The 22,737-nt window shown below is 40.4% G+C and overlaps 1 protein-coding gene across 2 annotated transcripts; it reads right to left on the reverse strand.

Annotated features, from left to right (window-relative positions):
- Positions 1 to 1,354: 1,354 nt before the first annotated feature.
- pcare1 (photoreceptor cilium actin regulator 1) lies at positions 1,355 to 21,554 on the reverse strand. Of its 2 annotated transcripts, XR_009806197.1 has the most exons (3): positions 17,930 to 21,554; positions 7,153 to 12,568; positions 1,355 to 2,314 (listed from the first exon to the last, which is right to left on the reverse strand). XR_009806197.1 is itself a non-coding variant. In XM_061895721.1 (2 exons), exons 1-2 carry the CDS (start codon positions 21,223 to 21,225, stop codon positions 12,445 to 12,447), a joined length of 3,420 nt encoding a protein of 1,139 aa, XP_061751705.1. In that variant the 5' UTR covers positions 21,226 to 21,554; the 3' UTR covers positions 6,371 to 12,444. The 2 variants fall into 2 exon arrangements, 1 of the variants encoding a protein (XP_061751705.1); XM_061895721.1 differs by lacking the exon at positions 1,355 to 2,314 and having other exon boundaries at positions 6,371 to 12,568.
- Between the last annotated feature and the right edge of the window lie 1,183 nt (positions 21,555 to 22,737).

Below are 22,737 nucleotides of genomic sequence, written 5' to 3' on the forward strand. Positions count from 1 at the left end.
GACGTAACACAGTGGTGAACATGTCCTTTCCCAACTACTTTGGCACGTGTTGCAGCCATGAAATTCTAAGTTAATTATTATTTGAATAAAAAAATAAAGTTTATGAGTTTGAACATCAAATATGTTGTCTTTGTAGTGCATTCAACTGAATATGGGTTTTCAAATCATTGTATTCCGTTTATATTTACATCTAACGCAATTCCCCAACTCAAATGGAAACGGGGTTTGTATATATACTATACCAAAATAGTACAGTGGTACTTCAACTTAACAGTGTCCCAACTTAAGAATGTTTTGAGATAAGAGCTGTCTTTCGGCTAAAGTGGTGTTGCAAATGTAACAGCAAACCTCGTAAAATCCGCCCAAAACCTTTAGTCATACTCGCTAGCATTAGCTTATAGCTAGAGATTGACATAACTTTGTTTTTCCAACCATGGGAAGGGAGAAAGTGAGCAGTAAAGGACTTGCTGGGAAAAAGCAGTGGATGATATTAACTGAATTACAGAAATAAACAATCAAAAATATGAACCAGCGTGTCACCGACTTGGTGAATCAATTTGAGCATAGCACTACAAGTCTGCACCATACTGAATCAGAATGTGTTTAACGCCAGCCAGGAATGTTAAAATCATATCCAAACAGCGAACATTTATCCATGAAGAATATGATGCTGATGGTGTGTTTGACTGATAAGCAGCTGGATGGAGATACCATGGAAGTCTACTCTCCAAGGTAAATTAATTATTAATTAATTACTTCATAAAACTACTGTAGCTGATTGTAGTACATTATTGATTGTTCTTTATTTCTTATCTTAGCTTCATTCCATAACCAGTTGAGCTTGTAAGTCGAGGTATGATTGTGCATGACTGTGTGTTAAAAATAATTGCCTTTGCATTAGAGTGAGAGTGGGAATAAATGACAAAAGGCCAGAAAAGAATAAAGAGATACAGCTTTGATAATCACTAACCTGAGGCTGGCTTATCTCAAAATTAATTTATGACATTTTGTTTTAATGGCAAAATACAACCTTAATGATGGTTTGCCACACTGTTAATGGATTTACTATATAGGGTGACCCAACAAAACAGAACTCCCAAATCTTTCAATAATACTTTAAATTTAAATGTTTATTCCTTTCTTTCCAGGGTATACTCGTTGACTTTGTGCATTGTTTTGTTCCGATCCGGTCTTCTGCCGGTCACCTCCCAGATTCGTTAGATGACACATAAGATGGTTATAAATGAATCCCAGGCAGAGTTGCTCATTTTGATATTTTATTACCATTGCTTTGGGAGACCAATCTAGATACAACAACCTTTCAATCGCATTTCCCAAATTGATCTAATATTCAAACGGGAAGAGACTACTTCTTGAATCCAATCAGCCCCCACCCTCCGGAACCAATACACATGTCTATTGTTTCTCCTTAGCTGAGTACAGGATGAGATAAGAAAGGGAGTATATCTGCTCCTCACATTCCTAAAGCCAAGATTAACTTGCAGTGTACCAAAGAAATGAGATTATAAAATAGAAAAAGTACAAATGGAAAACACTAGCTATTTCGAATATGACTAGAGGAAGAAATAACTCTAAAATATGGATATATGTAGATATCTATCTCCATCAAATATTGGAACGATGATATTTTCCAACATGTCTTGAATAACCAAGGACGAAACATTTTGCATGGAGGCGTATTCCACAAATCATACACTGTAGTCAGTGCAAGCACATTTTTGGAGAAAGTTTTCATGTGGTCATGCTCCATCATCAGAGCAGAATTGTTTACTTGCTTCAAGAGTTTAGAGTATCGGCGTGCGCAAAATCTTGTGAATCTAAAAACGTGTTCAACTAACTGACAATTTTCTGTGACGTATGCAAGTTTTCCTCCAAACGCTGCAGAGCCCATTCAGGGCATATTGTGAAAAGAATTACTTTTATATGAAGTAATAACTGAAACTAAGAAAATACTAAAATTTTGGGAAATGATTGTACACAGCAGGATCGACATCATCCGGGGGTGGCACCTCCATTGGTGTCCAGAGCTGCGCTTGCTCCAGGACCAAGGTGTTGTCCAGTGGGTCACGGCCGCAATAAGGCTTTAGCTGATTGTGGTGAACCACCTTCAGCTTAGTTTTTGGCCCTTTCTGGTTTCGATTGAACAGGTCGTCCAACTGTCCCAACACAAAGAATGGCCCCTCGTAAGACGGGAGGATCTTCCTCACGTTGATTTTGGATTTCATTGTTCCTTTGATGAGGTAACACTGTCAGGAAAAGGTGGTGACGAATCCCGAGATGCAGATATGGTAGCCTTGATGCAGGGAAACATGATTTTAATGCCCAAAATGCAGGGAAAACAGGAATCAGGATAACAGGTTACAGAATACCAGAAAAACAGGTGACAGCACACAGAAACCAGCAAACAGGAAACGATGAACTAGGACACAGCAAATTGCACACAGCTCTCAATACTCCAGCCTTGACCGGAGTGCGAGGCAGGTATAAATAGTAGCCTGATTGGTAATTGCCGCCAGGTGTGCCAGACTGCCAATCAGGTACAGCTGAGGGAAACAAGCGCTCAGGGAGACGTGCAGGAAAAGGAACCAAAATAAGAGCGCTGACAGGAAATAAAACACAAAAAGAGGAACAACCAAAACATAACACAACTTTCAGTGACAAGCCTGACAACCACACAGCATCACCAACATTGTAATGTGTGCGGTAACGGTTTTTGTCATATTGTCTCTTTGCATGTTTTACAGATTTTCAGAGAGCATCTCTGGTGATTTGGTCCGCCAGCTCTACTCGCTCTTGAAGGTGCTGGACAAAGGCCAGGACAGAGGGAGCTGGTTCAGGGTCCGGTGGCAGGCCAGGTACCAGGTCCAATGGTTCGCTCACTTTCCTGCCAAATATCATGTAGTTGGGACTTAAACCAAATGAGCTGTGCTTTGTTGCCCTATAGGCTAAGACAGCGTAGGGAATTATTAAATCCCAGTCCCAGTGGCAACACACGGCTGTTGTGGCCAGGATCTTTTGCAGGGTGGCATTGAACCTTTCAACCTGTCCGTCAGACTGAGGCCGAAAAGGATTTGTAATGTTTGTGTGTTTTGTCGATTGAACAATTATTGTCTTTAGATGGAGAAGGGTATGTTGTGTACAGGCAAAGAGGCAAATGGGGGCTGGGGGGTCAAATGTCTGGGGGATGCTGTGGGTATAACTCTCTCGGTGCGCCTGGGAAAAGGGATTTGAATGTGGCGTTGCAATAGCACCAGGTGGTGGAATGACGTTGTCGGGTTGGTGTTTATGAAAACATGAGTTACTTTAGATGTCAGCCACGACATATTGATGACAGCCACTGTCCTCCCCAGTATTAATGAAAGGGTTTGTGCTTGAGAACTTGGATTGAATGAGCTCACGTTGCACCTCGGCCGCTGCATTCCTCACTCCAACAGACTCATCGTCACAATATGACAGGCTTGAAATGCCATAATAACTTGCATTTTCTTTGCTCACATAGTCTGTTTCCCCTTCCACATCACCGTCATTCATTGTCACAAACTGGTTTGAAAAGCTGGCACTGCGCGGGGTACGGCAGCCAAACCTGCCAACCCTCCGATTTTCCCGGGAGACTACCCAACTTCAGTACCCCCCACCGCCCCGAAAATCTCCCGGGGCAACCATTCTCCCGAATATCTCCTGATTTCCACCCGGACAACAATTTTGGGGTCATGCCTTTAAGGCACCACATTTAGCGTCCTCTACAACCTGTCGTCACGTTCGCTTTCCCTCCATACAAACAGCGTACCGGACCAGTTGCTAATGTATGCGGCTGTTACACACACACATAAGCAAATGCAAGGCATACTTAATCAACAGCCATACAGGTGACACTGAGGGTGGCCGTATAAATAACTTTAAAACTGTTACAAATATTCACCACACTGTGAACCCACACCAAACAAGAATGACAAACACATTTTGGGGGAACATACACACCGTAACACAATATAAACACAACAGAACAAATATCCAGAAATCTTTGCAGCATTAACTCTTCCGGGACGCTACAATATACACACACCCCCAACTCAAACACCCCCCACCCCCTTTACAGCCCCGGACTTGAGGGTGAATGACGAGGCCGGCGATTTGTTGGAACTCTGTCACTTTATTGATGTTTTGCACACAGTCATCCACCAAGCCACTGGCTTCTGCGGCTCTCACTATTACCACTCCCTCACTTCTCTCGCTGACTCACTCACTGACACGAAACAGCAGCTGTGGATATAGCATTGTTATAAATATTTCTTAAATGTTAACTATCTTATTTTGTAAGGCCATATAATTTTAGTTTGTTTCTGGTGGGACAATTTAGTTAGATGCACAGGTACATCACCTCCTGTTTTCGTCAAAACAAGGACAGAGAGGGAAGCCAACAGGTTTTGAGCGTCAGCAATCTGTTCGCATCCTTAACACAGGACTGACAAATCAGTGTCGTAAGCAGTGGTGGCGTATTAATCAGGTTTTTGTGTACAGATATCAGTCATTATTTCATGCAAATACTTTATAATTTATGTTTATAAACGATGTTAAAAAACGCTGTGCTAATCCCAGGTTTATGCTAACTCAGACTGAAATAAGTTATGCATTGTCATGTTAAAAAGCCAACAGGCATGTTATTTTTTTTTTTCTGTCTCGTTTGACAGTTTTCACTCTGTGCCATGGTGAATGAACCCAGTAATGTTCCCGACTCTACAGCGACGGCTCATGTGTTCATTATGGATAGAGTTCATTCAGCGTGATGTTTAGTCTCCAGTTCCCACACTGAGATGAGAACATTATACGATATTTTCCGCACTACAGTGGGGCAAAAAAGTATTTAGTCAGCCACCGATTGTGCAAGTTCTCCCACTTAAAATGATGACAGAGTTCTGTAATTTCCTCCAAACACGACGAGTTGAGTTTGTACCAAAAAGTTCTACTTTGGTTTCATCTGACCACATGACATTCTCCCAATCCTCTGCTGTTTCATCCATGTATCCATTTTGGTATAAACTCAACTCGTCGTGTTTGGAGGAAGAAGAATACTGAGTTGCATCCCAAGAACACCACACCTACTATGAAGCATGGGGGTGGAAACATCATGCTTTGGGGCTGTTTTTCTGCTACGGGGACAGGACGATTGCTCCGTGTTAAGGAAAGAATGAATGGGGCCATGTATCGTGAGATTTTGGGCCAAAACATCCTTCCATCAATGAGAGCTTTGAATGGTTGACCAAATACTTATTTTCCACCATAATTTACAAATAAATTCTTTAAAATTCCTACAATGTGAATTCCTGGATTTTTTTTCACATTCTGTCTCTCACAGTTGAAGTGTACCTATGATGAAAATTACAGACCTCTGTCATCATTTTAATTGGGAGAACTTGCACAATCGGTGGCTGACTAAATACTTTTTGCCCCACTATATAAGGCCCACTGGATTATAAGGCGCACCTTCAATGAATGGCCTATTTTAATATTTTGTTCATATATAAGGCGCACTGCATCATATGGTGCATAGAATAGATGCTACAGTAGAGGCTGGGGTTACGTTATGCATCCATTAGATGGACCTGCGCTAAAGGGAATGTCAACAAAACAGTCAGATAGGTCAGTCAAACTTTATTAATAGATTACAAACCAGCGTTCTAACAACTCTGTTCACTCCCAAAAGGAATAAACAGCTGTTGTATTGTTTACCCCGATTCCATAAACACGTAAAAATCTGTCTGATAGTGTTACGGTAAATCAAACGTTAGTGCAAACACAATACAGTAACACTCAAAATAGTGCAAAGCAATAATATATCAATAACTCAACGTTGCTCAAACGATAATGTCACACAACACAACACACAAAATAAACATGCAAAGCTCACTTTATTAAGTTATTCCTCATCCACGAATCCCTCAAATTCTTCTTCTTCAGTGTTCGAATCAAACAGTTGGGCGAATACAGCATCCAAAATGTCTGGCTCCGTCTCGTCGAAGTCGTCATTAAACGAGTCAGTGACGCTGCTGTTAACGTTAAATTCTTTCGCTGCTGCTCTATTCCCGTGTTCTACTGTGTGACTGATCATCAACTACGGTAATCAGCCGTCTACCTTATTTTCTTTTCTTATATTTCGGCACGCTTCCCGCAGTCATATATCCCAGCATGCACCGGTAGACGGCCGATTACCGTAGAAGAAGAAGCGCGCGGTGCATGCTGGGATATATGACTGCGGGAGGAGTGCCGAAATATAAGAAAAGAAAATAAGGTAGACGGCTGATTACCGTAGTTGCGAGACCTCTTGTGGCATGTTTAATTCGGACACTGAAGAAGAAAAATTCGAGGGATTCGTGGATGAGGAATAACTTAATTAAGTGAGCTTTACATGTTTATTTTGTGTTGTGTGACATTAACGTTTGAGCAACGTTGAGTTATTTATATATTGTTATTGCTTTGCACTATTTCGAGACGTTGTTAATGGAGTCAGTGTTGCTGCTGTTGTCCAGCAGTTCAGTGACAATTCCTGCTTTCCTGAAATCATCTCTCTCAATGGGAGCCATTTTGGGGTCTTTACATGTGAACACACAAATGGAAATGAAACAGCACGGCCTGGCGCAGTAATACGTATATCCCAGCATGCACCGCGCGCTTCTTCTCCTACGGGGGAAAATGAAATCGGTGGCTGCTTACCGTAGTTGTGAGACCTGTTGTGGCTCAATATTAGTCCATATACAAGGCGCCTCGGATTATAAGGCACACTGTCAGCTTTTGAGAAAATTTTAGGTTTTTAGGTGCGCCTTATAGTACGGAAGATACGGTAATTGTCGACCACTAATGCTTGGAAACGAGCAACTTAAAAACAACTGAGACGGCCTGGAAAGTAACTAATATAAGTATGTCACTTATCTACCATAATAAATTACATGATTTACATTAAAAGGATACTAAGAAATTGTGAATAATTGTGTCTTGTATGTTGTGTCTTAATCCAAAAGAGAAAAATAGATAATATTTATTATTTCTCCAAATCTCTGTAGATAAGTTTATCCTTCCCGTTTGACCATGTTATAGCATGCCAGCAGGTACAACAGTGCAGCCTACGTTGAAGCTCACCTTGAAGTTAGAGGCTACAGCTCACAGATGGTTGTCAGATAGTATTATCTGAAAGCTGCCATGTCCACACCAGCGTTGGGCATGGTGCCTTGATAAGACACATCCATGGCAGCTGGTGTGTCCTGTTTTTCATTTGTTCCGGTGGACCACAGAGATCAATAACTGTAAGCCAAAATGGTCAAACTGTTTAAATGGGATAAAGGGAGACACATTAGATTTTTGTATTTGCTTTAGACTTGCTTTGGTGCAATGGATGAGACTTTCATAGCAGGATGGAAAGCTTAGATTGTGATATTCTGATGTGACTACAGGGGTCGGTAAAGAACTAATGCTGTCATCTTGCAGTAGGATTTGCTGAAAACAAAGCAGATGCTGATGTATTGGTTTTCAATCACAATTAAATAAGATAAAATGTCAAGGTTTTTGCACAGACTATTTTTCTATTCTGGTCATATAATCCGCTGTTATTGTTCAGCTGTGAATGTTTTGCATTTCCTCATGAGGTCATACATTATGCATATGTTTCCGAGCAACACGGGGAAAAAAAAGGTTCTGTCAAAAATTCTCCACGCAGTAATCTTTGACATCTGACTGCAATTGTACACAAACTGATGGGTTCCGTGCAGCAGCTGACAACAAATCTAGTTGTTGTCTATTACGTGCTCTGAAATGCTGGAGAATGTGTAGACTGAATAAATGTGCAATTGGATAATGGTTTAGCAATAACAAAACACACCTCTTGAGTCTTATTTACGGTCTAATCTATAAAAGGATAAAAATAGAGAGCGCAATCCATTTAGTGTGTTTGTCTTCATGTATATGCAGAATTTGTGCTGATTATCAAAACACCCACAATACTGGGAGGATAAGATGCAGATATAATCATTCAGCACTTGCAATGTGATTTATCAAGACTATAAGTGTTCTGCGGCTGCAGTTTGGTGTTTATATTTAACATGTCTGCAAAGAATGTGCAAACTGGCACAGTTACGCACAAAAGGTGTTAAGAAAGGTGGTTAACTATTAAGAAAGAGAATATTCAATCTGTTTGAGTGTCAACATCTTTGGAATGTCAGAAACAAAAAAATATAAGGAATATCCTCCGTGACATGTTATACCTTTATTGACTTAAGGGACTGATTAAAACAAATTACTTTTTTTTTCTTCTTTTTTTTAAAGCCATTCATTTTTTCATGTAAAAAATATATTATTACAATATATCTCCTATATGAAAAAACGTCTTGCAAATTGAATGTTCTAAACGATCACAACACCACAGAGCATCCCAAAGCGCATCTTTAGCTTGCTAAAAGTGTGGTTTGTTTTGTAAATGGGGCTTCGATAAAGCCCAGAAAATGTGGTACATAATATAGTTGTGTGCTGCATGTCAAAAACATGAATAAACGCCAAAGGATGGACCATAGGATGGCATAAATGTGGAGGAAAATGAGTCTCTCCATGGTGACAGCCGGTATACATGCAAAAACGTCCTTTAAATTAGGCGAAGCACCATTTTTACACTTGTTGAGTGTACACACAGTCTTAGTTGATCATCCGTGAAACATCAATTATAGTACACACAATTTCATAGTGTTTACCCACTATTTAGCAGTTATTTGGATCTTAGTACAAAACCCAAAACTAGTGAAGTTGGCACGTTGTGTAAAAAACAAAATACAATGATTTGCTCATCTTGTTTCAACCTATATTCAATTGAATAGACTGCAAACACAAGATACTTAATGTTCAAACTGGTAAACTTTGTTATTTTTTGCAAATATTAGCTCATTTGGAATTTGATGCCTGCAGCATGTTTCAAAAAATGTGGCACAAATGGCAAAAAAGTTGAGGAATGCTCATCAAACACTTAATTGGAACATCCCACAGGTGAACAGGCTAATTGGGAACAGGTGGATGTCATTGGGAACAGGTGGATGTCATGATTGGGTATAAAAGCAGCTTCCATGAAATGCTCAGTCATTCACAAACTAGGATGGAGCGGGGGTCACTAATTTGTCAACAAATGCGTGAGCAAATTGTCAAACAGTTAAAGAACAACATTTCTCAACGAGCTATTGCAACAAATTTAGGGATTTCACCATCTGAGGTCTAGAATATCATCCAAAGTTTCAGAGAATCTGGAGAAATCACTGCACGTAAGCAGCAAGGCTGAAAACCAACATTGAATGCCAGTGACCTTGGATCCTTCAGGCAGTAGTGCATCAAAAAGCGACATCATTGTGTAAAGGATATCACCATGTGGGTTCAGGAACACTTTATAAAATCACTGTCAGTGACTACAGTTGGTTGCTACATCTGTAAGTGCAAGCTAACACTGCTATGCAAAGCAAAAGCCATTTATCAACAACACCCAGAAACACCACAAGCTTCGCTGAGCCCAAGGTCATCTAAGATGGACTGATGCAAAGTGGAAAAGTTCAAAAGCCAGCATCTGTGACGGTATGGGGGCGTATTAGTGCCCAAAGCATGGGTAACTAACACATTTGTGAAGGCACCATTAATGCTGAAAGGTACATAAAGGTTCTGGAGCAACATGTGTTGCCATCCAAGCAACGTCTTTTTCATTGACGCCCCTGCTTATTTCAGCAAGACAATGCCAAGCCACAGTCTGCACTTGTTACAACAGCGTGACTTTGTAGTAAAAGACTGCGGGTATTAACTAGACTGGCCTCCCTGTAGTCCAGAGCTGTCTCCCATTGAAAATGTGTTGCGCATTATGAAGCATAAAGTACGACAACGAAGACCCCGGACTGTTGAACAACTTAAGCTGTACATCAAACAAGAATAGAAAATAATTCCACATGAAAAGTTTCAAAAATTGATGTTCTCAACGAAAGGCCATGTAACAAAGTGGTAAAAATGCCCCAGTGCCAACTTTTTTGCAATGTGTTGCTGCCATTAAATTCTAAGTTAATGATTTTTTTTTTTTTAATTACTTTCTCAGTTCGAACATTAAATATCTTGTCCTTGTCGTCATTTCAATTTAATATTAGTTGACACGGATTTGCCAAACAATGTATTCTGTTTTTATGTATAATTTATACAATGTGCCAACTTCACTGGTTTTGGGTTTTGTAGATTAGGCCTTAATGTAGCTACATCCTATTTTCAGAAAAATGTATACAGTGTATTATTTAGGTAACAAAAAGGATATATGTCACTGAAATTCTCAACGCTGTTATTTTGAATACCAGTTACAGTGTATTGGCTGTGTTGCCTGGCTGTAACATTCACATTGTGTTGGCAAGTCCAAAATGTTCAGTGTCCAATAAATTGTTGGCAGAGCGGGCTTTGATACTCATTTTACGCTGCGATTGTCCCCAAATAATCGCATGCATAGTACAGTGGCCAGTTTTGCTTGAATGTCCAATCATTCAGTCATTTAATTGCTGCTTAAACCCTCTATTACCAGTAACACACAATTTCTCTGTGACAGAAAGACCTTTTCTTTAATATGCTGTTTATCTGGTTATTACCAATTATACCTGATCTTTTCAGAGTCATTGCATATTCCTAATCATACTTTTGTGCCATTTCTGTTATTTTTCATCTTTCTCCTGTTATGGCTCTGTCCACTTCATTCAGCTTTTCTCTCTGCCTTCCTAGCTTTTGGCCTAATTTTTAATTTATTGTTTTTTGTCTCTGCTCCAGCGTCCAAATTCAACAGTATTGAATTATACCAAGTATGATACTTATTTCAATAGTTTATCGTGAATAGTAAACAGTGGGGATGGGAACCCGTGATTGTGAACCACTCATGTTTCTTGAGCCAAACTGATTCTTGTAATATATTATTTGGGATACAAATTATAATGAAACATTTTTCAAGTTACAGGTTTACACAAGCTCCTCTTGGGGCCTGATATATGAAGTGTATGCGCAGCGAGTAAGCACAGAGATGGCCTAAAAATGGTATTTAAAAAAAAAAAAACCTTAAAGGGAACCTATTATGTAAAACCATTTTGTTTTACCTATTGGTACCTGTTTTTGTGCATTTAGGATCTGCATAAATACTAAAAATTTGAAATCAAACCATGGAGGCATCTCAGAGGGATTCATAAAACAATCTTGCCTCACTTTATACTTCCTCCAAATGAGCCATTTGGAATTTACCCAACTTGTGAAGTTTTGGTATTAGTGAAGTCAGTAAATATACCTCCATATATGGTAGAGATTTTTGAAGAGCTTTCGTCCGCCTATGTATTCCGACAATGTGGTCAATAAGAGCCTTCTTTTTGTCTATCTTCTTGTTGTGGGGCAGAATGGCTCGTACATGCACATGCATTCTCCGCCGTTGCCATTTCTAATACGAAAAAGTCCATAGTTCTAACTTATTAATTTCAGTATAAAGACTAAAACAGATTAAACTACAACATGGCTGACGAGGAGAAGAGAGACAGCCGAAGTGGAGGCACGTAAATAAGACCGTCCATAAAACGGTGAATTCTGAAGAGACGATCAGAAAGCGGCTTGAAGATAGTCCGTAAAATATAATATTTGCAAACCACTATTATGTATTATGTAGACCACAAATACATGTGTTGAATGTAGGTAATAAATCATAATATGACCCCTTTAAAAGAAAACAAATATTATTTTTTTAAATTACGTAATATTTATTTAAAAAAATATTATATAAAATTAAGTAATAATCCTGATTCGAATGTGAATCGATTTTTGTAAACACCCCCAGTAAACAGTATTTACAATGGATGGAGTCAACAGAATTAATATAAATTGCAAGGAACATTGTTTGTTTACAGTTTACTACACTGTACAAAAAGAGGTCTGAAAAACAGAAAATTAAAAAAAAAAAAAAATCATTGGTTATAAACTAATTACATACAGTGTTTTGACATACGGAAAACTGTCATAGAATCAGCGGCTTCTGGAACGTGCAGTAACAGTAATAGAAAGTCTGGTAGCTCAAAATGATATTTTTATTACAAAAATATATGAAATAGGATGTTGCTTTTAGGAATCCGCTGATCAATCAACCTCGTTTTGTAAATAAATCAGGTTATGTCAGCACAAGATTGCTTTTTTTGCATCTGCTTGAAATGTATAAATATGTAGAAATGCACATTTGCTCATACCGACATTGAATAATCGGTAGAAAAGGATGGATGGATGGATGGACATTGTCCATGTGTTGTAGAACCTCAAGGTGGCTACAAAGACTCCTCTCTTACCAGTGGTGAATCATCACTTTAAATCCTTTCTAAAACCTGTTAATCCATAATCCCAGTGGTCCACTGGTCATTGGTCCATTTAGTCCCTGTGCAAGGCCTGTCCAACAACACACAAATCCGGGTAGGATGCAGAGAGTGGAGTTGATCTGAGGCTGGACTGGCTTCCCCATGATTCCGCTTCTCTTGATAGTTCATCATCTAGTCTATAAAAATAACAGGAACAAAATTATTCATTGCAACATGGTATACAATTTTGGATTAGAAAAGTGTCTCCTGGTATTCTTTTGGTTATGTCTTTAATGTTCATTTTGACAGTTTTGGAACAGCGCAAACACAGTTGCTCACACATCACAATGCTAACATTTTCAAGGTGGAATTAATCTTGATATTTTGTTCGATTTACAAACCCTAACAGCAGTGAAGTTGGCAAGTTGTGTAAATCGTAAATAAAAACAGAATACAATGATTTGCAAATCATTTTCAACCTATATTCAATTGAATAGACTGCAAAGACAAGATACTTAACGTTCGAACTGGTAAACTTTGTTATTTTTTGCAAATATTAGCTCACTTGGAATTTTATACCTGCAACATGTTTCAAAAAAGCTGACACAAGTGGCGAAAAAGACTGAGAAAGTTGAGGAATGCGCATCAAACACTTTGTGGAAAGTCCCACAGGTGAACAGGCTAATTGGAAACAGGTGGATGGCATGATTGGGTTTAAAAGCAGCTTTCATGAAATGCCCTGTCATTCACAAACAAGGATGGGGTGAGGGTTACCACTTTGTGAACAAATGCATTAGAAAATTGTCGAAGAGTTTAAGAAAAAAAAATATTCTTAACGAGCTATTGCAAGGAATTTAGGGATTTCACCATCTACTGTCCATGATATCATCAAAAGATTCAGAGAATCTGGAGAAATCACTGCACGTAACATTAAATGCCCGTGACCTTGGATCCCTCAGGCGGTTCTGCATCAAACAGTGACATCAGTGTGTAAAGGATATCACCAGATGGCCTCAGGAACACTTCAGAAAACCACTGTTGGTAACTACAGTTTGTCGCAACATGTGTAAGTGCAAGTTAAAACTCTACTATGCAAAGTGAAAGCCATTTATCCATATACCCAGAAATGCTGCCGGCTTTACTGGGCCCGAGCTCATTAAAGATGGACTGATGCAAAGTGGAAACATGTTTTGTGGTATGACGAGTCCACATTTTTTGTTATAGGCGCAAAGTTCAAAAGCCAGCATCTGTGATGGTATGGGGGTGTATTAGTGCCCAGGGAATGGGTAACTTACACATCTGTGAAGGCACCATTAATGCTGAAAGGTACATACAGGTTTTGGAGCAACATATGTGGCCATCCAAGCAACGTTATCATGGACGCCCCTTCTTATTTCAGCAAGACAATGCCAAGATTCTGTTACAACAACATGGCTTCATAGTAAAAGATTGTGGGTAATAAACTGGCCTGCCTGTAGTCCAGACCTATCTTCCATTGAAAATGTGTGCCGCATTATGAAGCGTAAAATATGACAATGTAGACCCCGGACTGTTGAACAACTTAAGCTGTACATCAAGCAAGAATGAGAAAAAATTCCACCTGAAAACCTTCAAAAATTGGTCTCCTCAGTTCCCACACATTTACTTAGTGTTGTTAAAAGGAAAGGCCATGTAACACAGTGGTAAAAATCCTCCTGTGACAACTTTTTGCAACGTGTTGCTACCATTTAATTCTAAATTAATGATTTTTAGCAAAAAAAAAAAAAAAAAAAGGTTCTCAGTCCGAAGATTAATTATCTTTTCTTTGCAGTGTTTTCAATTGGATATACGTTGAAAAGGATTGGCAAATCATTGTATTTTGTTTTTATTTACGAATTACACAACGTACCAACTTCACTGGTTTGGGGTTTTCTATATGCAGAGGTTCTGCTGCAAAGTGCTCCAGGAGCTATATTCATAACATTTTGGCTTGTGTGTATTGTACTGATCATTTTTGGGTGGGAAAAAATTGTCTATTTTGAGGGATGCATTTCGTTGAAGATGTGTACCGGCAGTATTTTTTCTCATGCATCGTTGGCTGTAGAGCAGCCAGGTTTTTGGTTTAAGTGCGATAAAGACACTCTTCAAGCACTTCTTCAAATGTATGTGTCCTTTCCTTGTCAAAAAGACAATGTTAATGTCAATCATCGCTCAAAGAGCTTAGTGTACCCGGCTTGTTTTGAAAATTATGTGAAAAAGTTATGAAAGTTGCTGGGGAAATGGATTTGCCTTGTTTTGCAGTACATGAGGAACAGGGTCAAGGTGTCAGAGATTCAACTACTGAGAAGGGTGGAGTTGATAATTGCAGTTACACAGTCATCCTCATCTTTAACCTCAATACATAGTCCTAAAGAGCATTGAGTCAAAACCAATCCCTCAAAAGATGCTTTTGAAATACAAATAAAATCACTGCCTGCATACAGAGTCAAAGTTTCTCCGCACACACACTTTTACTCGTACTACAAAGAGCCCTCCAAAAAGCTCACATTTCCCAAATACAATATGGCAATAATACAATAGCTTTGTGCATTGGCCTTCAGTGGGAAACTGGGGGAAAAGAGTAAAAATATCAAAAATCATTGCTTTTCTTCATTTATTAAATACACTTTCCTGTTGGACTTCATAGACCACTCTCAGCATGTGAACTCTTTGTGGAGTTTTAACTTTCTCTTCATGCGTTTGTGGGTTTTTCTCCCTACACAATTAAAAACATCCATTCACCTTCTTCCGCTTATCCGAGGTTGGGTCGCGGGGGTAACAGCCTAAGAAGGGAAGCCCAGACTTTCCTCTCCCCAGCCATTTCGTCTAGCTCTTCCCGGGGGATCTTGAGGCGTTCCCTGGCCACCCGGGAGACATAGTCTTCCCAACGTGTCCTGGATCTTCCCCGTGGGCTCCTAACAGTCACGTGCCCTAAACACCTTCCTCGGGAGGCGTTCGGGTGGCATCCTGACCAGATGCCCGAACCACCTCATCTGGCTCCTCTCGATGTGGAGGAGCAGCGGCTTTACTTTGAGTTCCTCCCGAATGACAGAGCTTCTCACCCTATCTCTAATGTGATCTTATCCTTTCGGTCATGACCCAAAGCTCATGACCATAGGTGAGGATGGGAACGTAGATTGACCGGTAAATTGAGAGCTATGCCTTCCGGCTCAGCTCCTGCTTCACCACAACGGATCGGTATAACGTCTGCATTACTGAAGACGCCGCACCGATCCGCCTGTCGATCTCACAATCCACTCTTCCCTCATTCGTGAACAAGACTCCTAGGTACTTGAACTCCTCCACTTGGGGCAGGGTCTCCTCCCCAACCTCGAGATGGCATTCCACCCTTTTCTGGGCGAGAACCATGGACTCGGACTTGGAGGTGCTAATTCTCATTCCGGTCGCTTCACACTCGGCTGCGAACCGATCCAGTGAGAGCTGAAGATCCCGGCCAGATGAATCCATCAGGACCACATCATCTGAAAAAAGCAGAGACCTAATCCCGCGGCCACCAAACCGATACCCCTCAACGCCTTGACTGCGCCTAGAAATTCTGTCCATAAAAATTATGAACAGAATCGATGACAAAGGACAGCCTTGGCGGAGTCCAACCCTCACTGGAAATGTGTTCGACTTACTGCCGGCAATGCGGATTAAGCTCTGGCACTGATCGTACAGGGAGCGGACTGCCACAATAAGACAGTCCGGTACCCCATACTCTCTGAGCACTCCCCACAGGAATTCCTGAGGGACACGGTCGAATGCCTTCTCCAAGTCCACAAAACACATGTAGACTGGTTAGGCAAACTCCCATGACAAATAAAAACAATGTCAAGTTAATTTGCTAAAAAAAAAGATCTGGATTTGATACCAGGAGATAACCCCTGCTAGCAAGGGAAGAACATCCAAACTCCATACTGCTGGACTTAAACCCAGACACACCTGAGACTTCAGTTACCATGCTTGTGTATGCACATAAAAACCTGCCGTGCAGCATCTTTTACTTCACTTTCTTTGATGTTGATGCCCGAACATTTACTTTTTTAGCCTGTGTGCTGTTTTCTGTAGATGGAGAAATAAGCACCTCCTACTGAGTCCTAATTGGGCAGCGCGTGCTGTTCTCAGTCACATATCTACTTTCAATATGATTTGCGTATTTATAAGGTGGCTTGGGCTAAGCTGGGTCTGGGCGTGCCAACCACGCAGACGTTTGCGGTCGATTTCAAGTAGATTGCAATGTAACGAAAAAATGTGCTTAGATTTGTGTGTGTGAACACTTTAATACATCTGACTTTTTACTGCTGTAAGCCATTTTCCATATTTAGTAGGAAAGCCATGCATGAGGTACCAACTTAAAGGCCTACTGAAACCCACTAGTACCGACCACGCAGTCTGATAGTTTATATATCAATGATGAAATATTAACATTGCAACACATGCCAACATGGCCGGTTTAGTTTACTAAATTACAATTTTAAATTTCCCGCAGAGTTTCCTATTGAAAACGTCACTGAATGATGACGCGTGTTTGTGACGTTATTGGTTGGAGGGGACATTTTAGCTCAGCACCACTTACGGCTAAAAGTCGTTTCTTTTCATCGCATAATTACACAGTATTTTGGACTTCTGTGTTGCTGAATCTTTTGCAATTTGTTCAATTAATAATGGAGACTATCAAGAAGAATGCTGTTGGTGGAAAGCGGTGGATTGCAGCTGCAACCGAAACACAGCCGGTGTTTCTTTGTTTGTTGTGAAGCTTTGACACGGAGCGGTCAAGTGAACATGTTTCTCTACGTCAACCAGCAAGTTTTTGGATGGGAAAATTGTGATATTAAGTTGGCTCTTACCGGAGACTTTAGCAGATTATGCGACCCCCTCCTGCAGCTGTCAAAAAGGCAGCTGTGATCTTGGCTCCTCCAGTGGCTTCTCTCAGAGACACTGGCGGTCACCGCAGCCATCCGACTTTGAGGTATGACTTTATAATCTCACTAAAACACTATTAACACAATAAGCAGATAAGAGATTTTCCAGAATTATCCTAATAAATGTGTCTTAATAACATCTGAATCACTCCCACTGCCGTCGCCTGGAGCCGTCGCCTTTTCTTTTTTTTTTTTTTTGTGCTTTATTCTAACTTTCCTCATCCACAAATCTTGCATCCTCTCTCAAATTAATGGGGAAAGTGTCGCCTTCTTGGTCCAAATAGCCCTTGCTGCTGGTGGCTATGATTATAAACAATGTGAGGATGTGAAGAGCCCTACAACCCGTGACGTCATGCGCACATCGTCTGCTACTTCCGGTAAAGGCAAGGCTTTTTTATTAGCGACCAAAAGTTGCAAACTTTATCGTCGATTTTCTCTACTAAATTCTTTCAGCAAAAATATGGCAATATCGCAAAATGATCAAGTATGACACATAGAATGGACCTGCTATCCCCGTTTAAATAAGAAAATCTCATTTCAGTAGGCCTTAAACTGACAATTTGGGATTTTGGATTCAGATTTGGGATTTTTATTATGAAAGGTATCAATACTTACCCCTGTGTGCAAATAGCTGGTTCACTTCCACAAGTCTCAGCAACTGAGAAGCCTGGGGATTGAGGTGGAAGGTTTAAACTTGATCTTCTTTCTGAATGGCTTCGTTGGATAAAAGGTCGAGGGCCTGTGACATACATAGGAAACCGGCCACGATTCCCACAAGTATGTGTTAGAGAAGAGCCTCCGGCAGACGTCCAGGCTTGAGTCGTTTGAGGCGCTGTACAAGGCTTGGCCTCAAACAAGGATGAGGAAATTGGGCAAAAGACGGACCGTGCATTACTGATCAACCGAGGAGAGTCTTCGGTGCTGTTTTCTCTTGACCATCTTTGAACTTTTGGTGAAGCAGGCGGTGATGGTGCTTTGAAGGGGTATAAGGAGGAAACATTTGAATTCAAAGTCTTCATAACAGGCCAGCTGGTATGCATCTTGGGACCTTCTGGTGTAGTGGTAGGTCTTCTGGTTACTGGGGGACTGGCTGACGAGGGCGGTGTTGGTGGCTTTTTGAAACTATGGGGACTAGGAAGTCTTCGATGAGTAGTCCTTTTAGTCGAAGGCGTGGATGGCAACACTCGACCCTTTGACTGTGCTGGAGTGGCAAATGACTGAATACTGGCGGCCGATGAGGGAGGCACTTCGGACAATGTTGAGTTTATTTCTGCCATCAAGAGGTTGTCATCCTCCTGTATAGTTGTTGAATTATTTTGACTTGTAGATTGACTTGTTACTTCATAATTGTTTAAAGAATTTTCCAACTGTGAGTTGGAAGAGTGTTTAAGGTATCTATTTTTTCTAATTTGCAGCAACAAAGTAGAATTTATTTCCTTCATTGGGTCAAGTTCTCCTTGAACATCTGGTTGACTGACATTTGTCTGGAATGTTATGACTTTATCTACTTTAGCTGGGGAAATTTCCTTTGTACATTGTGGCACACCACCTTTGCTTGGTAGCACTATCACAGATTGACCTGAGGCCCGTAGTCGCTGTGACAGTCCAGTCCTTTTTGCCATTGGTGATTTTTCAGGTTTGATTGTTCCAGCATCTGTTACACCAGCACTTTCAAATGAATTGTCCATTAACACTTCTAGTGGGGGTGGAGGAAGACTATCCAAATCTAAATAATCAGTGTTCTCACATTGTGTTCGATCAGGTCTACAACTGGTTTTCCCCGGGCTCAGGAAAGCTGTGACATTTCCTAAACCTGGCAACACTGGAACACCACACTTTCGTACACCCCTAAGTGGTCCAATAACATCAGAGCTGTCCATATCTTCTATTCCTTGACTGAAAGTATCTATGAGTTTTCTGACAGAATTCCTGCCTTTGTACAGACTTGAAGAGGGTCTTGGTGATACAGGGGGGCTCGGAGGGGGTGTAGCTTTAACAGGGCCCTTAAATGTTGTTTGATCTTTCGGCTTATCGTCTTCCTCTATACTGGTGGCAGCTTCCTGACATTTGGTGATGCGCTTTGTAAGCGTTGCCTTGTCTCGTAGATTGCCCTCTTTCTCCAAAGATGGGTGCTTACGATTTATTCTCGGAGAATCTGCTGGTGATGTTCTATGACTTTGTTTGGATTGTGTTGCCTTTGAATTTTGCTTTACGCTGTCCTTGCGTTTGGCTGTTTTATGCAACCTCTGGTTTATTTTTTTCTGAGGCTTTTCCAGTTCAAGCAAAGTGGGATCGTCACATTTGCTCCGCAAGGATTCAACAGAACGGGAACGTCTTTCTTCCACCACTGGGGTTGCTTTGACTACTGCTCTTCGAACTGTTGTTTGAGATCTTTTTAGAGTTGGCCCCACCTCATCAGTCACTTGTCCTCTCACTGCTTTTGGACTACCTGTTACCTTTGATTTGGCAACAACACTTGTTGATTGGTGGAACTGTAATTTACCACTCATAGCATTTTTCATTTTTAAGGTCATTTCTACGTTTTTAGGATTCTCTATACGTTTGGAGGGTAAGCGAAATGGTTTTCGTTGTTCACAATTTAACAGTGGAGAAGTAATTTGCTTTCTCATCCCTTCGTGTCTATTTCCAATGTCTCCATCCGTTTTATTTCCATCATCATCTTCCTCGCCATCATCTAAAGAGACTGATCCTTGTAATGATTCACCTTGCATATTAGCCATCATTGTGCACATAGAAGCTAATGAGTTCAGTGAAGTGAGGGAAGCACTTGGACTTATTTGACACGCCTGTTTTTTCCTTGCCACTCCTGCTGAGGTGTATGCCAAATGACGTATTGGAGTAGTTCTGTTCGTTCCACTAGATTCACAACTCACACGCCTATGATGCCCTTCTGATCCAGCAAGGGATTCACTCTCAGCCCCAATACCACTGTCCTCGCTAAAAAGAGCAGAGTCTTCTGCCCCGAGTTTGCGAAGAGATGCCAATTCAATGCGGGATGACAGTCGCATTATCCTAGTCTCAACTTCACGTTTGACTTTCAGTTTCTCCTCTAAAAGTTCTGAGACAGAATAGAAGTATTCCACCGCCTCCTGCAGGGCAGAGTCCCCAATTCCTCCAACAGTCTGGCTCACATTCTGCATTCTCTGTGTGGTGTATTGAAGCAGCTGCTGCAACAAATCCGGTGGGGGCTCTACAGCAGAGCGTGATTTTAGAGGTGCAGAAGATGAGAGGTTTTTCAATTGACTTGGCCATGCAAGATGTTCGCCATGTTCTTTAAGCATTTTTTCTCCTTCATCAACAATTTCTTCCAGAACCTGAATTATTTCTTCATAGCGCAATGCCAGAAAAGAAACCATTGGCTGTAAAAAGGCTTGAGTTTGCATTGCTTTTTCCAGCAGTTCAAGTACATCATCATATTTGTTTATGCTGGGATTTAAAAAGGCATAAGCAGCTTGGTGAGCTTTTACCAGAAGTTCGGGGAAATCAATTTTCTGCATCTCCTTATCTTTCCTTTTCAGCACTTTCATACCTCTAGAAATCCTCTTTGTTTTTTTGCCTGCCTTTTTCTCAATTACTTCCTGCTTGTCCCCATTGTTTACGTTTTTCTGCATCATGTTGCTGTTATCTATCCTTTGACTTGTCAATGTATTCGGGTTTAATACCTCTGTGGCAGGTACAGTCACACGTGTATCTTCTTGTGATAATGGCAGTTCATCCTCTTGAAGTAACTGTTTTTGTCCAATAGACTTCCTGTCTTTAATAGATCCAGCAGAAATATGATTGGCATTGACTTGTCTAGGCTGCTCTGGAGGTACAGCGGGCAACATTCTTCCCCTCTTCAAAGAGCCCGCAGTCCCAAAAGTATTACCTTTGGATGGTGAACATCCCATTTTCCAAATGGTAAGCTTGCAAATTTTTCACCCCGATACCATCAAAATGGTAAACGGTGGAGTAAGTGATGCAGAGAATATCCAAGGTCCTTTAGCCACCCCCTGTAGCTGTTACCTTCAAATGGCAGAGACAGCTGAATCTGATGAATTCTCTTTCGATGAAGAAAAAAACATACCAGAGTATTGATAAATCCATTTGTGTTAACATTTCATAGATTGGAAAAGTAAATCCAGAGTTTGCTGGCCATCTCTATTGAAATTTCTTGTAGCATGGCTGTCCTCAGAAAAACATCACTGAGTACCTGACAAAGGACACGCGGCTGAAGGGATTAGTGAGGCTTTCTGTGAACCCCTTGGCATGTACATATGTCACGTTAAAGCATATAAAACTCACCTCCTTGTAAGCTTGTAAGCTCATTTGGGTAATGAGGGCTGGCCTCAGCTGGCTTTTTATAGTCTGGCACTAAAATATCTATCACAGGGCAGCATTACCACAGCAAAATAAACTAAATCAAGTCATCTTAATGAATTACAGTAAACTAACTTAAATCGCAAATAGCTTTAGCAGCCAAGTATGTCAAACACACGAAGATATTGGTGTAACGCCTATTACTCATCAATGCATGCATACATACATAGTGAGGGAATAAGTATGGTTTTGTTGTGCTAAGCTTTGTAGGGTCAGTCAGAGGAAAAGCAGTAAATGCAGTTGTGGTTAAGGTGCTATAATTATTTTTCCTGTTTAGTTCACGGTTCTCTCTTCACTTAAATGAAAGTCTCACACTTAACTTCAATATATTATTTTGGATCAATCCTTATACTGCACAACTATTCCATGGTAGAGCATGACCGGTTGAAATCCTACCATCACATATATAATATAATAATTGAAATTTTGCTAAAGGAACATAACATCATTATTATTATTATTCTTAGTTGTAGCAGTAACATTGCATCTAGGGCTAGGCGATAAGACAAAAAACCAATTAAATTACGAATTTTTTTTCATATCATCTGGGTCTTGATCAAGATCACAATTTTTTTTTTTAAATTAAGGCTGATTGTACCGTGCAGGATTTTACCGAGTACCTTTGCATCCCTACTGTTTACTACACTGCGGTATCTTGTAACCGACATTCCTACCAAGTTTTATCAGGGTAATACTATATGCTAACAGCTGACAACTGTCATTTTGTTCATATCAATGATTGTGTTTACTAGAGGTGCAATGGTACAGGTAACCCACGCCACTGTCTGCACCTTGGTTTTTAGGGCCACAGTTTCACTTCTTTTTCTGTACGTTTTGTGAGGGGTAAGAGAACAACTTTTTTTTTCAAGCAAAGTTCTTTTTTAATTTTGTTTGTCATCACAAACTTCATTCTGCAGTAACCAAAATATCATTGGTCTACTGAACACTGTAAGAAGACATATGTCAACCTAACATTTACTAAACATCACCTTCAAATGGAGAATTATTATTTGTGTTCTTTATTGCTTGTATACATCAGTGAT

This window comes from Nerophis ophidion, linkage group LG03 (genome assembly GCF_033978795.1).
Source record: "Nerophis ophidion isolate RoL-2023_Sa linkage group LG03, RoL_Noph_v1.0, whole genome shotgun sequence".
Taxonomy (NCBI): domain Eukaryota; kingdom Metazoa; phylum Chordata; class Actinopteri; order Syngnathiformes; family Syngnathidae; genus Nerophis; species Nerophis ophidion.

Excerpts from the sequence above, each read along its gene's own strand:
- pcare1 (XM_061895721.1), bottom strand. The coding sequence starts at position 21,225 with ATGGGATGTTCACCATCCAAAGGTAATACTTTTGGGACTGCGGGCTCT. Across the intron at positions 12,569-17,929 it reads CCAGCTATTTGCACACAGGG|ACTAGATGATGAACTATCAA; the intron begins GTAAGTATTGAT and ends TTATTTTTATAG.